This window comes from Heterodontus francisci, chromosome 7 (genome assembly GCF_036365525.1).
Source record: "Heterodontus francisci isolate sHetFra1 chromosome 7, sHetFra1.hap1, whole genome shotgun sequence".
Taxonomy (NCBI): domain Eukaryota; kingdom Metazoa; phylum Chordata; class Chondrichthyes; order Heterodontiformes; family Heterodontidae; genus Heterodontus; species Heterodontus francisci.
In genome coordinates, this window is record NC_090377.1 from 118,655,297 (window position 1) to 118,669,287 (window position 13,991).

The 13,991-nt window shown below is 41.5% G+C and overlaps 1 protein-coding gene across 1 annotated transcript in view; it reads left to right on the top strand.

Annotated features, from left to right (window-relative positions):
• The window catches only part of LOC137372271 (disco-interacting protein 2 homolog A-like), a 299,051-nt gene that overhangs the window by 228,934 nt on the left and 56,126 nt on the right, over positions 1-13,991 (top strand). Inside the window, exons 18-24 of the mRNA XM_068036004.1 lie at positions 651-790; positions 1,722-1,858; positions 4,253-4,333; positions 8,559-8,686; positions 9,750-9,864; positions 10,615-10,816; positions 12,110-12,219. Coding sequence (XP_067892105.1) covers positions 651-790; positions 1,722-1,858; positions 4,253-4,333; positions 8,559-8,686; positions 9,750-9,864; positions 10,615-10,816; positions 12,110-12,219 — 913 coding nt within the window. The remainder of the gene's footprint in view (positions 1-650; positions 791-1,721; positions 1,859-4,252; positions 4,334-8,558; positions 8,687-9,749; positions 9,865-10,614; positions 10,817-12,109; positions 12,220-13,991) is intronic.

The window sequence follows — 13,991 nt, forward strand, 5'->3', positions numbered from 1 at the left end:
TTCCAAAACTGGCATGCATTCTGTCCGAGTACGTGTAGATGGATCACTGGGTTCTTTTAGAACAGTTCTTTTCAGGTGGCTTTGAGAATTAATTTAGCATGCTTTTCTTTAAAGACAGGAGACGCGATGAGCTGACACAGTGGACTTCTCAGGGTCTTTTAGAGAGGTGCTGGAAAGCTGAGCTGGGATGGGTCGTCTTTCCTTCCTTGGGAATTCTCTTCTCTCCTGGGAAGTGTTCTCCCTTTTTATACAGTTCAACCCCAACTGAAACCAATTCAAAAGCAAAACTGACAACAGGAGGTCAACCTTTTAACTTCCATCAATCTTGACCTGTCACTTCTTAGTAAACAACTTCTTGTTCATTGAGCTGGAAGTCAGGTGGTTTCCTGGAAAGGCTTGTTTTCCTCACCGGACCTGTTTTTTTTTCAAAAGTCAAGTGGCCTTTACATGACCCTCTTTGAAAACCCCTAAGTTTCACATTTCTTCAATCTTTCAAAAATGAATCCTCAAAAAATTTGTTTAACAAAATGCAGAAGCACTTTTGTAACACTTGAATCTGATATATTCAAAGGATTAGAGATAAATAATTGTGAAACACCATGTGACTTGGGGAGAACCTGGTGGCTGTAATGCGTTCTCTTTCATTTCAGACCTGGTAACTTGGGAGGACCTTTTTCAGGGAAGATGGTGCTATCCATGAATGGCTTGAGCTATGGAGTTATACGTATGGATACGGAGGAAAAGCTGTCTGTTCTAACTGTCCAAGATGTGGGTGCTGTTATGCCTGGAGGTATTTTTATCCTGTTAATTGTTAATATTGATGGTGCTTCCTGCAGAGGGTAGCACAGTAGCTGATCTTTATCACCTGTTTGGACTCTCATCTCATTATATCTAATTTTTGACTGATCCATCGGTCAGAAAAGGTATTTTCAAAACTGGCTTGAAACTACTACTTCTCCATTGCAGTGCTGAAGACCATTGCAAGCCCCTACTCAATCTCCACCACCGTTCCTGCGACTACACTCTTTACTCTCATGGTCGCTGCTTCCCGCAACCCTTGCCTAAATGTCCTCACTTCTTCATGATTGATTCCTTTCCTCAACTGCCTCCCCTGACCATTCTGAATTCTGTTGACAGCCCAAAATCAAAATACTGTTTGCCACGAGCTGCCTGGGAGCACCCAGCAGGTGTCTACAGATTGTTAGTTTCGTTAATGAGACCCAATACCTGTTTGGTGCAGGGATTGTGCTCTGTGTCCAGTTTGCACTGACCATCTGCAAGAAGCAAATTCCAGGCCATGGAATTTAGTCACCTATTGTAACCAACGAAAGAAAATATGTTGAATTGTAAGGCAGTTTACCTTGTGAAACATTTGTTGCCAAACTTTGAGGTGTAGATGTTAAGAATAGCAGAGACACATTTTAGTGGAAAAATTGGGCACATTTATGCGTGGCCACTATCTTGTTAGCTCTCCCCCTTTATGCTTCTCTTTGCTTCTTTAAGATGCTGCTTCATACCTACCTCATCGACTAAGTTTTTTGGCCATCTGCCCTAATATCTCCTTATGTGACTTGGCCTCAAATTATGTTTAACACTTCTGTGAAGCGCCTTCGGAAATCTTGCATTAAATGTGCTATTTAATGCAAGTTGTTGATGTTTCTGATAACTGGTACCCTTTCTTTCCCTGTGTGTTCCAATGTTTCTCCACATCTGTCTTGCAGCATTAGTGTGTATTGTAAAGTTTGAAGGCACACCACATCTCTGCAAGACAGATGAGATCGGTGAGATCTGCGTGAGCTCACGTGCATCAGGGACGTCGTACTATGGGCTGCCAGGAATGACAAAGACTGTATTTGAGGTATTTGAAATCCTGTGAAAATACTTTGCTTATTTTGCTGAAAGTGCATTTTAATTCGTCTCATTCATTCATTTGTTCATGTAAAATTGGAAAAGTCCTCCATCCACTGGGACAAAGCACTCTTTGACATACTGTCTTTTTAAATTTTCAAACTTGCATTTAGGTTATCTTTCCTCTTCCCTTCATCTGCATTCTGCTGACAGCCTCAAAGTTTTTGTTCTGTGTGCAAACTATTTCCCTATTTGCTCTTTTATTGGGAAAAAGTCTTTTTTTTTGCTGTGCAGTTATCTTGCATTAAGTTCCTTTTAACTTAAGCTGAAGTTTCTGGGGTTGATTTGTAGTTTTTACTTGATTTTGGAAGTTTTTTCAGTGGTTTTCCGACTTTGGTGCCCAAAGTTTGTTTGAGATCCAGAAGGTAATTTCCACTTTTTGGAGTCTGAACTTGATTTTATTTGTGCTATATTTGATGCTCTGTGTGACAAAAATGAAGCAGCAGCATGTTTGTTAACATGAGCTGAGCTCTATACCCTTGGTGGTTAATATTTAATCTTAAGTGCACAGGTAAGAAATGCTTCATTTTTATCTGATGTCTAGAGAACAGAGTGACCGTCAGATAATAGCCCATTTCACAGATATTGATTTGCATCTGTTATTTCTTGTGGAGCAAAGATGATTTTCATGTCTGTTAATTGCAGAATCTTCGCGTTATTCTGTCCATCAGTGTCCCTGATAGCTGTATGGATGTGTTAATTTACTGAGTGATTGGAACAGATTAATTGGTTTCTACAAAAAAAGTTTAAGGCATCCAGTTCAAATTAAATAACATCGTGACCATCCAGTGTAGTTATGCGAAATGCACTTAATTGCATGTTCGAGAAATTTAGCGCTGTATCTTGGCTGTATTGTCACCAGACCTCAGTCAACTTGAAGCAAGCAGAGATGAAGGGTTAGTCAGCAACTCAGTTGCAGCCTATGGCCATCTAAAAAGTAAAGAAATGGAGCCTCAGGGGTCTGTTTAATGTCCTGATTACACAGGACAAGCATTGTTACTACTATTAATGACTTGTTTGTACTGAGTTTTCATTTGTCTGCTTAGTGTTCAGTAAATTTGTCTGGTGGTTTATAGCCTAAGCAGCAATGTGATATATATTCATCCTTGTGCCGAAGTTGAGAAGATCCTGTGTTGGCACATGATATATTCCAGTAAACTGGGGTACAGGGACAAGTTCTCAGTTTGATGTCTGGGTTGATGCATTTTCCTGTAGAATTTAGGTAAAGGTAGATTTTGATTTTAGGGAACGTGGGGTCTGCTTATGGGACTAGCTGGTGTTGCTGAACCAAAGGGAATGTAAAAAAAAAAAGTTAACATCCTGGTTAATGCCAGTACTTCATTTAAAGATTTGTCCAGTTTGTCCTGGAGCACTTACAATATTGGATATCCAAGATTTTTCTTGTAGCTTCCCCTCTAATTATTATGCCAGTGTTTTTTAAACATAACAGCACTTGGGATTTGCAAAGATAGCAAAAATCATTAGAAAGGAACCCTAGCCTAGGATGTCAACATTTAGTTCTTTGACACATGGAGGCTTGCTTCAACCTCCAGCGAGAGAATTGAGTAGATGATGGAATTCCTCTTCTCTCCAAGATGCACTAGTTGAAATCTGTTATTACAGTCAGGAAAAAGATGTGATCAGAAAGGAATACTGATGTACAAAATGTCAGCTTTATTTACTGGAGACTTGGATTATGTTGCACACATCATTTGTCACCAGTAATGCATTTTTTTCATTCCAGCCAGGTGGGGAATAGTCACAATTCCAGGCTTGAATATGGACTCAGTCTTGGACCTGTTGAAATCCATAATGTTATCAATGGCCAAAGCATGTAGGTGATCATATTAGAATCTATGGCAGTCCTTTTCAGATTGGCTGTGCCAATCCTCCAATGACATCAAACATGATTATCCCAAGTTTGTTATTTTCTTCGACAAAAAATATTTCCCCAAGACTTTCCATCACCCACAATATTGGATGGAAAGTTTCACATTGCAATAGGACCCTTAACTAGGAAAGGGCTGAGGATCCAGCCAGAGCAAAACTGTGAGTTAGAAGAGCTTGAGGGGAATATCACTTGACTGCAAGTGTGAAACATTTAAATGTGTTACATACAAAAGCATTTGACAAGACATCTGTGTCATGGTTGAGTTTTTATGTAAAGCATTTAATCCTTCACTTTACTGCTTTATCCTTGTTACCTGTATTCATTTAGAAGTATTTTAGTTTGCATCTTAGTTTCATCTATCAAGTTTCTGGAGGGTTGGGACAAATTTCTGTGGATCGGTTGCTTCCTTCTAAATGGTGTTGGGATAACTCTTGCTGTTTACTGTTTTCCCAGGCTGTGCCAGTGAATGTTGGAGGAGTCCCCATCAGCGAACATGTCTTCACTAGGACTAATTTACTGGGCTTTCTCGGATCTGTAAGGAAACCTATTAGTTTTATAGTGACAGGATACAATAGTTCTGAAGTTCTCATGTTTTGTCCTCAGTTTATTTTACTATGACGGTCAAGTACAGAATCTTTTTTTTTGGAATAAAAAGCTAATATCAGTAATGACAACTACAAAGCTATTGGGTTGTTGTAAAAACTCAACAGATTCACTGATGTCCTTTAGGGAAAGACATTTGCCGTCCTGGCCCATATGTGACTCCCAACCTACAGCAATGTGGTTTACTCTTCCCCGCCCTCTGAAATGGCCTAGCAAGCCTTTCAATTACATCAAACTGTTAGAAAAAGGTATAGCAATAAAACAAGATGGACCACCCAGCATTGACCTAGGCATTAGATTCGGACACAACAAAGACACACACAGCTCAGTTGACACTGCAAAGTCCCCCACTAACATCTGGAGACTTGTGCCAAAATCGGGAGCGTTGTCCCACAGACGAGTAAGGTAACAGCCTGATATAGTTGAATTCACAGAATCACACCTTTCAGCCAATATCCCAGACTCCTCCTGCAGGACAGACTCACAAGAGGTCATGGCACAGTGGAATACAGTCATGACGAAGTGGCCCTGGGAGTCCTGAACATTGACTATGGAGCCCATGAAGCCTCATGACATTGGCTCAAACATGAGCAAGGAAACCTCCTGCTGATTACCACCTACTGTCCTCCCTCAGCTGGTGAATCAGTACTCTTCCATGTTGAACACCACTTGAAAGAAGCATTGAAGGTAGCAAGGGTACAGAATATACTCTAGGTTAGGGACTGCAATGTTTGTCACCAAATTTGGCTTAGTTGCACCACTACAAACCTAGCTAGCTGAATCCTGAAGGAAATATCTGCCAGACTGGGCTTGCAGCAAGTCATGAGATAACCAACACGAGGGCAAAAGTTATTTGACCTCCTCCTCACCAATCTACCTGCCGCACATACATCTTGCTATGACATTGGGAGTGGCCATCACACAGTTCTTGTGGCGATGAAGTCCTGTCTTAGACTGAGGGCAATCTCCATTGTATTGTGCAGTATTCCAAACATGCCAACTGGGATAGATTCAGAACAGATCCAGCAGCTCAAAACTGGTCATCCATGAGGCACTGTGGACCATCAGCAGCAGCAGCAGGATTATATGCCACTGCATTCTGTAACCCCATGGCCTGGCATACCCCTCTACCATTACCGTCATGCCAGATGACCAACCCTAGTTCAATGAGGAGTGTAGAAGATCAGCATTTGGCATACCTAAAAATGAAATGCCAATCTGGTGAAGTTGCAACATAGGGCTACATGCATGCTAAACAGCAGAAGCAGCGAGCTATAGACAGAGCTAAGTGATCCCACAAGCAACAGATCAGATCAAATTTCTGCAGTCCTGCCATATCCGGCCATGTATGATGTGGAAAGTTAAACAACTAATGTGACGAGGAGGCTCCATGAGCAGCCCCATCCTCAAAGATGGCGAAGTCCAGCGATTGAATGCAAAAGATGAGGCTGAAGCGTTTGCAGCTATCTTCAGCCAGAAGTGCCAAGTGAGTGATCCAATCTCGGAATCTTCCTGAGGTGCCCACTATCACAGAAGCCAGTATTCAACCAATTCGATTCGCTCCACGTGATATGATGAAGTGGCTGAGCTGAATGCGCAAACGCTATGGACCCTGACGGCCTCAGCTGTAGTACTTAAGACTTGTATCCCAGAACTAGCTGCGCCTCGTGCCAAGATGTTCCAGCACAACTGCAACACTGGCATCTATCCAACAAAGTGAAAAATTGAACCTGTATGTCCTGTCTACAAAAAGAAGTATAACTTAAATCTGGCTAATTACCACCCCATTAGCCTACTCTCAATCATCAGCAAAGTGATGGAAGTCGCAGCATGTATTCACCAATAAATCTGCTCACCAATGCTCTGGGTTCTGCCAAGACTATTTGGCTCCAGACCTTATTCTAGCCTTGGTCCACACTGGACAAAAGAGCTGAATTCCAGAGGTGAGGTGATGCCCTTTACATCAAGGCAGCATTTGACCAAGGGTTGTAAGAAGAAGCCCTCGGAAAATTGAAGTCAGTGGGGATCAAGGTGAAAAATCTTTCTTGTCTGGAGTTGTATCGAGCCCAAAGGAAGATGCTTGTGGTTGTTGAAGGTCAATCATCTGAGCCCCCGGGCATCAATGCAAGAATTCTTCAGGGCAGTGTCCTCAGCCCAACCATTTTCAGCTGCTTTATGAATGACCTTCCCTCCATTAGAAGGTCAGTAGGAGGAGGTATTCACTGATTGTGCAGTGTTCAGTTCCATTTGTAATTTCTCAGATAATGGATCAATCTGTACCTGCATGCAGCAAGACCTGAACAACTTCCAGGCTTGGGCTGATAAGTGCCAAGTAACATTTCTGTTATACAAGTGCCAGGCAATGGCAATCTCCCAACAAGAGAGAGACTAACCATTTCCCATTGACGTTCAATGGCATTAGCAGTGTCAAATCCCCACCATGTTCATGCTGAGGGTGAGGTCACCATGGGGGTGGGGTCACCATTGACCCAAAACTTAATTGGATCAGCCACATAAATACTTTTGCGACAAGGGATTGGGTATCTTGAGGCAAGTGACTTATTTCCTGACTTCCCAACTTTTCCACCACTTATAAGGCACAAGTCAGAAGTGTAATGGCATATTCTACACTTGTGTGGACGAACGCAGCCCAACAACACTCAAACTTGATATTATCCAGGATAAAGCAGCCCACTTGATTAGCACCCAGTAAACATTCATTCCTTCCACTATCGACACAACGTGGCTGCGTGTGTGCTATTTACAAGAGGCACTGCATCAACTTGCCAAGTTTCTTTAACAGCACTTTCCAAATCCACGACCCCTCTCACCTAGAGGGACTAAGACAGGAGGTGCATGGGAACACCATCTCCATGTTCCCCTCAGTATCCTGACTTGGAAATATATCGTGGTTCCTTGGGCCCTCCCCGTCAGATCCTTCCTGCATGCCCGAAGTCTCGCCCCCTCCGCATAGTGCCCCCGCGGTGGCTGTGGTGGGGAAGAGACGGTTGCCCACCTACTCCTGGAATGTGTCTTTGCAAAGCAAGTGTGGAAAGAGATGCAGTGGTTTTTGTCGAGGTTCATCCCAAGCAGCTCTGTAACACAGGAGTCTGTGCTCTACGGGCTGTTCCCAGGGACGCACACCGAGACAAACATCAACTGCTGCTGGAGGACTATCAATTCGGTGAAAGACGCCCTTTGGTCTGCCCAAAACTTGCTGGTCTTCCAGTGCAAAGAGTTGTCCACCACCGAATGTTGCAGACTGGCACTTTCCAAGGTCCAGCACTACGTGCTGAGGGACGCACTAAAGCTTGGGGCAGCCACAGCGAAAGCTCAATGGGGAAAGACCACAGTGTAAGGTCCCCCCACCAAGCTGAACTGAGGGGCTGGGTCCATGGGAAACCCCTCGAACTGTATCGGGAAAATTTTGTGTACTGTAAATGTAAAAATGTATATGGCATAACAATGAAATGGAAGGGTTGTGAGGCAACTCATGATTGTATAGAAGGGAACTGATCACCTTTGCACTGTTTGTGTTTTTTGACTTGATGCTGTTTTAAACTGTTTGGGAATGTAATTTTTACAGATTTTTATGAATAAAGTATATTTTGGGGAAAAAAAAAATATCTGGGTAAAAGTGCTGCAGCTCCCTACTCAACAGCACTGTGGGAGTACCTTCAAGATTGTGACGCACCGCCACCTTCTCAAGGGCAGTTAGGGATGGGCAATATGTGCTGACCTTGCCAGCAACATCCATATGCCGTGAATGAATAAATTAAGAAAAGTAAAAATCTATAGTGCAGAACTGTGGGATATGTAGTCTCATCCAATGATGAGGGTCCACTAATGTCATGGGTGACAGTCAGGATTGAGTTACCAAGGTCTTCATGAGCTGAATAAATTTGGAATTGCACTACTTATCATCTGTAGTTAGCTTTCTGATTCATTAAGATGATGGGTCATAGATGATATATTGTGAGCATTTGTGTTCGTGGGATGGATCTTTGCTGTGGACAGCTTCACTGTCATAAAGATGCATATACAGCTTGTGTACTGTGTTACATCATTAAAGCCCAGTAACTGTCATACTAATGACACTTTCTGACCAGCAACTACCTGAGTGGGATTAGTATCGTTTTGATTTTTTTTATTGTAGGGAAACCAAGTTTTTGTGGTAGGCAAAATGGATGGCCTGATGATAGTGAGTGGACGTAGGCATAATGCAGATGATGTTGTGGCAACAGCATTAGCAGTGGAGCCCATGAAGTTTGTGTACAGAGGGAGGTAAGTAAATGACTAAACATGGGTATGATGATCCTTTAATTAATTTAATTAAAGATACATCTAATGGTTTTGTCTTTCTTGCAAATTCAGCAACGAGGTCCACTATGCACTTTTCTGTATTGCTGATGCTGATATTTTTCATTCGGGTTTATATATTACATTTGAATTTTACAGAATTCAATTGGTAATTTTAGTAATAATGTAAAATTGATATCAGTAATTTGTGGTACTCAGAGGTTGGTTGTGCAGGGTTGCATCATGCAAATTATCTGTCTTTAATGAGAAGATGTGGTAACCTTTGATAGGACCTTAGTCATAGTTTGAATGGATTTCACCGTCCTCATAAAAAGCTTCTTCCCTACCTTCTATTGCACAGCTGAAGCACTTGAAGCGTCCATTTTTTTACGCATGATTGTATCCACTTGGTGTTTCTGTCTCCACTCCTTTTTATTGAAAAAGTACAAGTGCAACTTCAAGTATAAAGCTTTATATATACTGAATACTGACATGTGCTTGCATGGTGAATGGGAGATTTTATTTTAAGGGAAAAGATGGCAGACCACCAAATTAATCTTTACGGTATTGAAACTTATAAACCTAGTTGACCATCACATCACTTGAAAGTGGAAAATATGCTGTCTGCATTTGACACTTTTTTTTTTGAAGAAGGTGATGAAATAACTTTCAGCACTTGAGTGTCTGACACAGTTTATTCTTGTGGGAGAGAACAAAAACAACCACAAACTAAAGATGCAACCTTTTCTGTTTTCACATAAAACTCTGCACATAGCAGTACATCCCTGTTAACCCTCATTCCTGTTTGTGATTTAAAACTGATTTTCAGAGGCAGCCTGCAGAAAACTATTTGCATATTTCAATGACTTCGTGAAGTAATTCACTAGTAACATTACAAACTGATTGATTTGATGTTCACATGTCAGTTTGCTCCGATCTTGATGTCTCTTTATTGTTTATTTCAAACAGAGAAGGAACTAATGCCTGTATCATATAACATGCAGGTACTCCCAATCAGGATTATTATTTTCTCATGTCTCTATTTTAGGATAGCAGTGTTTTCAGTGAATGTGCTTCATGATGAACGCATTGTATTAGTGGCAGAACAGCGACCAGATGCATCTGAGGAGGACAGTTTCCAGTGGATGAGTAGAGTCCTTCAGGTAATTAAACTTTATTATCTCTGGAGGTGGGCTGTTTTATTTCAGATGTTAAGAGTACTTGAACCACATGGCCAGCTGCAAAAGGCTATGAATCTTATAAAGAGCTTTAAGCACTGCAAATATTCCAAATGTACATTGGTTTTCTTTGATGTTTTATTTTGTATCTTTAAGATTCTATTCACAAGAAACATTGTGTATATTTTGATACTCCAGCTTTGGTTGCTCAAAATATTATATATCTGTATTCACCTCAATAAGCCGATGGAGAAATGATCCACTGGCTCAAGTTATAAAGTGATTTGTACTGAAGTTAGAGCTTAATTAAAGCACAATCTTTACATTCCACCCTTAATTCTCTTTGCCTGGAAATTGCTATTACCACTATTAGCAGACAAATCTTTAATCTGTTTTTATGATATTCCTCTGCTCATGATTTTAATGCAGATTAAGCAGTTTATATTGAAATAGTGTACACTGGAATGTCATAAAAGTGTAAGTGTTTGTTCATTAATGTCACCAACAACGGTTTCTAAGCTTGTGTCTCATACACCTTTGTAAATATTATGAGTGGAATACTGCATTCAACTTCAGGAGATAGCACATTTTACCGATACCAGGCTTGCCGAATGCTGTCAGTGGCTGATTTAGCATTCCTTTAGAAGCTAATGAAGATAAAAAATTTTGATGATCACAGGTTTCTGGCAAGTGAGACCCTTCAGATTAAGATAATCATCATCTGCTCTCTCACAGGCTATCGACAGTATCCATCAGGTAGGAGTGTACTGCCTGGCCCTGGTACCTGCTAATACACTTCCCAAGACTCCTTTAGGAGGTATCCACTTGTCTGAGACCAAACAACGCTTTTTGGAGGGCATGTTGCACCCATGTAATGTCTTAATGTGCCCCCACACCTGTGTCACCAACCTTCCCAAACCTAGGCAGAAACAACCAGGTAGGTGTAAGCTACCATAGTCTATTTGCTATACAATTGGAATGAGTGTGTTGAGCATAATGGTTTTCTTTCATTGCTAGGCTTTTGTTTGACCGCTTCCTTTTTTGTAATGTTATTACACTGTCATAATCCATAGGTAGGCTGTGAGTTTGAAGTTGTTAACACTTTAAATGACTCGTATTAGGTGACCGTGTTCACCCTCTAAATGCCGGATAAACAGGTGTTCAAAAAATATCCTTGGCCTACAATGAGTTTATATAAATTGATATAGTTATCAAAAATGCATTCTTCCCTCCCCTCTTCTCCCCCCCCCCCCCCCCCCCCCCCCATATATTTAGTTAAAAGGGAAATTGCTTATGGTAATTTTAAAAAATGAATTGATGAAGTGCACAATTTCTGTACAGATTCTAAGCTGGGACGTATGTTTAAAATGATAAAATCTTCCTTTTGAAATTTATATTCTCATTTTATCTTTTCGTGGTATTCAACATGCTATTGTACTGCTTGTCCACAAGACATTCTATTGGGAATTGTTTAAATGTGAGCTAATACAGTAAATTTAGGCTGTAGCAGCCAAGGTGATGCTCACAGGTATGCACATCCCAGCTGGTGTTACAGAATAACTGTATTTCAAACTGTTTTTCAGTTTTCTAGCCCAGGTTGTCTGGGTTCCCAACAGTGCTGAGATTAGTCAGCTCAGCACAGGTCAGTGATCAAATCTGGTACTACTGTATCGTGTAATTTTACAGAACTTGCTACAATTACACACTGAACCATTGGGGGAGCATGAATCATTTGCTCCTTAAATAGGGTGCTTTTTTGGTGAAAATTAGTAGATTTTGTGTCTAGTCAAGTGATTTACCTGCCTGTCTCATTGTAGAGTACTCCTTGAAACATGTTTATCTTTCCATCTGGCTGCATTGGGATGAAATCCCTAATATCTTGTTAACCCTCTCGGTTAGATTTGTGTTGGAGGGGTTGATTGTGTAATAAATTGACTCCTCTCTGGATGTGGTGGAATGACATGTATTAACCCCTGTCTTTCATCTGTTTAAAGGGAGACTTAAAAAATATAAATGCAGAAAAAAAAAACGAAAACATTGAGTCCTCCTCCTTTAATAGTGAATAAAATGTCCAGGGAAACAGTTAATTAAAAAATACAGTTCCATGAAAGGGCATTTTGTTCTGGTACAGCCCACCAGATTAAAATGCTGAATTGATCCACTGAAAAGTGACGCTGCTCGTTCTTGTTTTCTTCCCATTGTTTTTTTTCTTCTTTGTTTTTGAATGCAGAGGTGGGACCTGCTTCCATGATAGTTGGTAACCTTGTGGCAGGAAAGCGAATCGCGCAGGCCTCGGGCAGGGATGTCACCCAGTTTGAGGACAATGATCAGGCTCGAAAGGTATGGCCTTCTGTGTAACGTAAGAATTTAATTGGATATTATACTCTGTTCAGGCGACAGGATGTTATCAGTTTTATGCTATCTGATCTATAAGATGAAATGTAGTTGATTTAAAGTGTTCTTTAAGGGAGATATTATGTGATTATATGAAGGATCATGCTCAGCAAGAACATTTCAGCATGTATTACAGGCCTTCAAACATAACTGCAAGCTCAAAGAAGAGCTGTTCCATTTCAGCACAAAGTTCAAATTGCTCTTCAAAATGACATCGGAGTTCTCAGAGCTGTAAGGCTGAAGGAAGTTGCAGAGTTAGGGAGGGACGAGGCCTTGGAGGAATTTGAAAACCAGTATCAGAATTGTAAAATCGAGGTGTTACCAGACCAGGAGTCAGTGTACACAAATAGGAGCATGAGTAGGCCATATGGCCCATCGAGCCTGCTTTGCCATTCAATACGATCATGGCTGATCTGAGGCTTCAGCTGGACGTTCCCGCCTGCTCGCCATATCCCTTGATAATGAGACCAAAAATCTGTGTGTCCCAGCCTTAAATGTATTCAACGATGCAGCATCCACAACCCTCTGGGGTGGGGAATTCCAAAGATTCACAGCCCTTTGAGTGAAGAAATTCTCCTCATCTCAGTCCTAAATGGTAGGCTCCTTATCCTGAGACAGTGCCCCTGTGTTTTAGATTCCTTGACCAGCGGAACAATCTCTCAGCATCTGCCCTTTCCAGCCCCTTCAGGATCTTGTATGTTTCAACGAGGCCGCCTCTCATTCTTCTAAACTCCAGAGAATATCGGCCCAATTTACTCTGCCTCTCAGCATAGGACAGCCCCCTCATCCTAGGGGCCAATTTATTGAAACTTCACTGTACTGCCTCCAATGCAATTTTATCCTTTCTTAAATGTGGAGACCAAAACTGCACACAGTACTCCAGATGTGTCTCAACGAAGCCCTGTACAATTGTCACAAGACTTTATTCCTGTACTCCAATCCCCTTGCAATAAAGGCCAGAATACCATTTGCCCTCCTAATTGCTTGCTGTACATGCATGCTAACTTTCTGCATGACTTGTACAAGCGCACCTGAGTCTCTTTGAACATCAACATTTGCAAGTTTCACACCTTTTAAAAAATATTCTGCTTTTCTATTCTTACGAACAAAGTGAATAACTTCACAATTCCCTGCATCATACTCCATCTGCACCTTGTTGCCCACTCGCTTAACCTATCTATATCTTTTGCAGCCTTTCTGTGACCTCCCCACAGCTTACCTTTCCGCGCACCTTTGTATCATCAGTAAGCTTGGATACATTACCCTCTGTCTCTTCATCTAAGTCATTAACATAGATTGTGAATAGCTGAGGCCCCAGCACTGATCCTTGCAGCATCCCACTATTCACTGCCTGCCAACTTGAAAATGCCCCGTTTATGCCCACTCTTTGCATCTTGTCCATTAGCCAATCCTCTATCCATGCTAATATATTACCCCCAACTCAGTGAGCCTTTACCTAGCGCAAAGGAAGATGGTTGTGGTTTTTGGAGGTCAATCATCTCACCTCCAGGACATCACTGCAGGAAGTCTTCAGGGTAGTGTCCTAGGCCCAACCATCTTCAACTACTTTATCAATGATCTTACTTCATTCATAGGGTCAGAAGAGGGGATGTTCACTGATGATTGCACAAAGTTCAGCACCAGTCGCAACTCCTCAGTTACTGAAGCAGTCCGTGTAGAAATGCAGCAAGACCTGGACATTATCCAGGCTTGGGCTG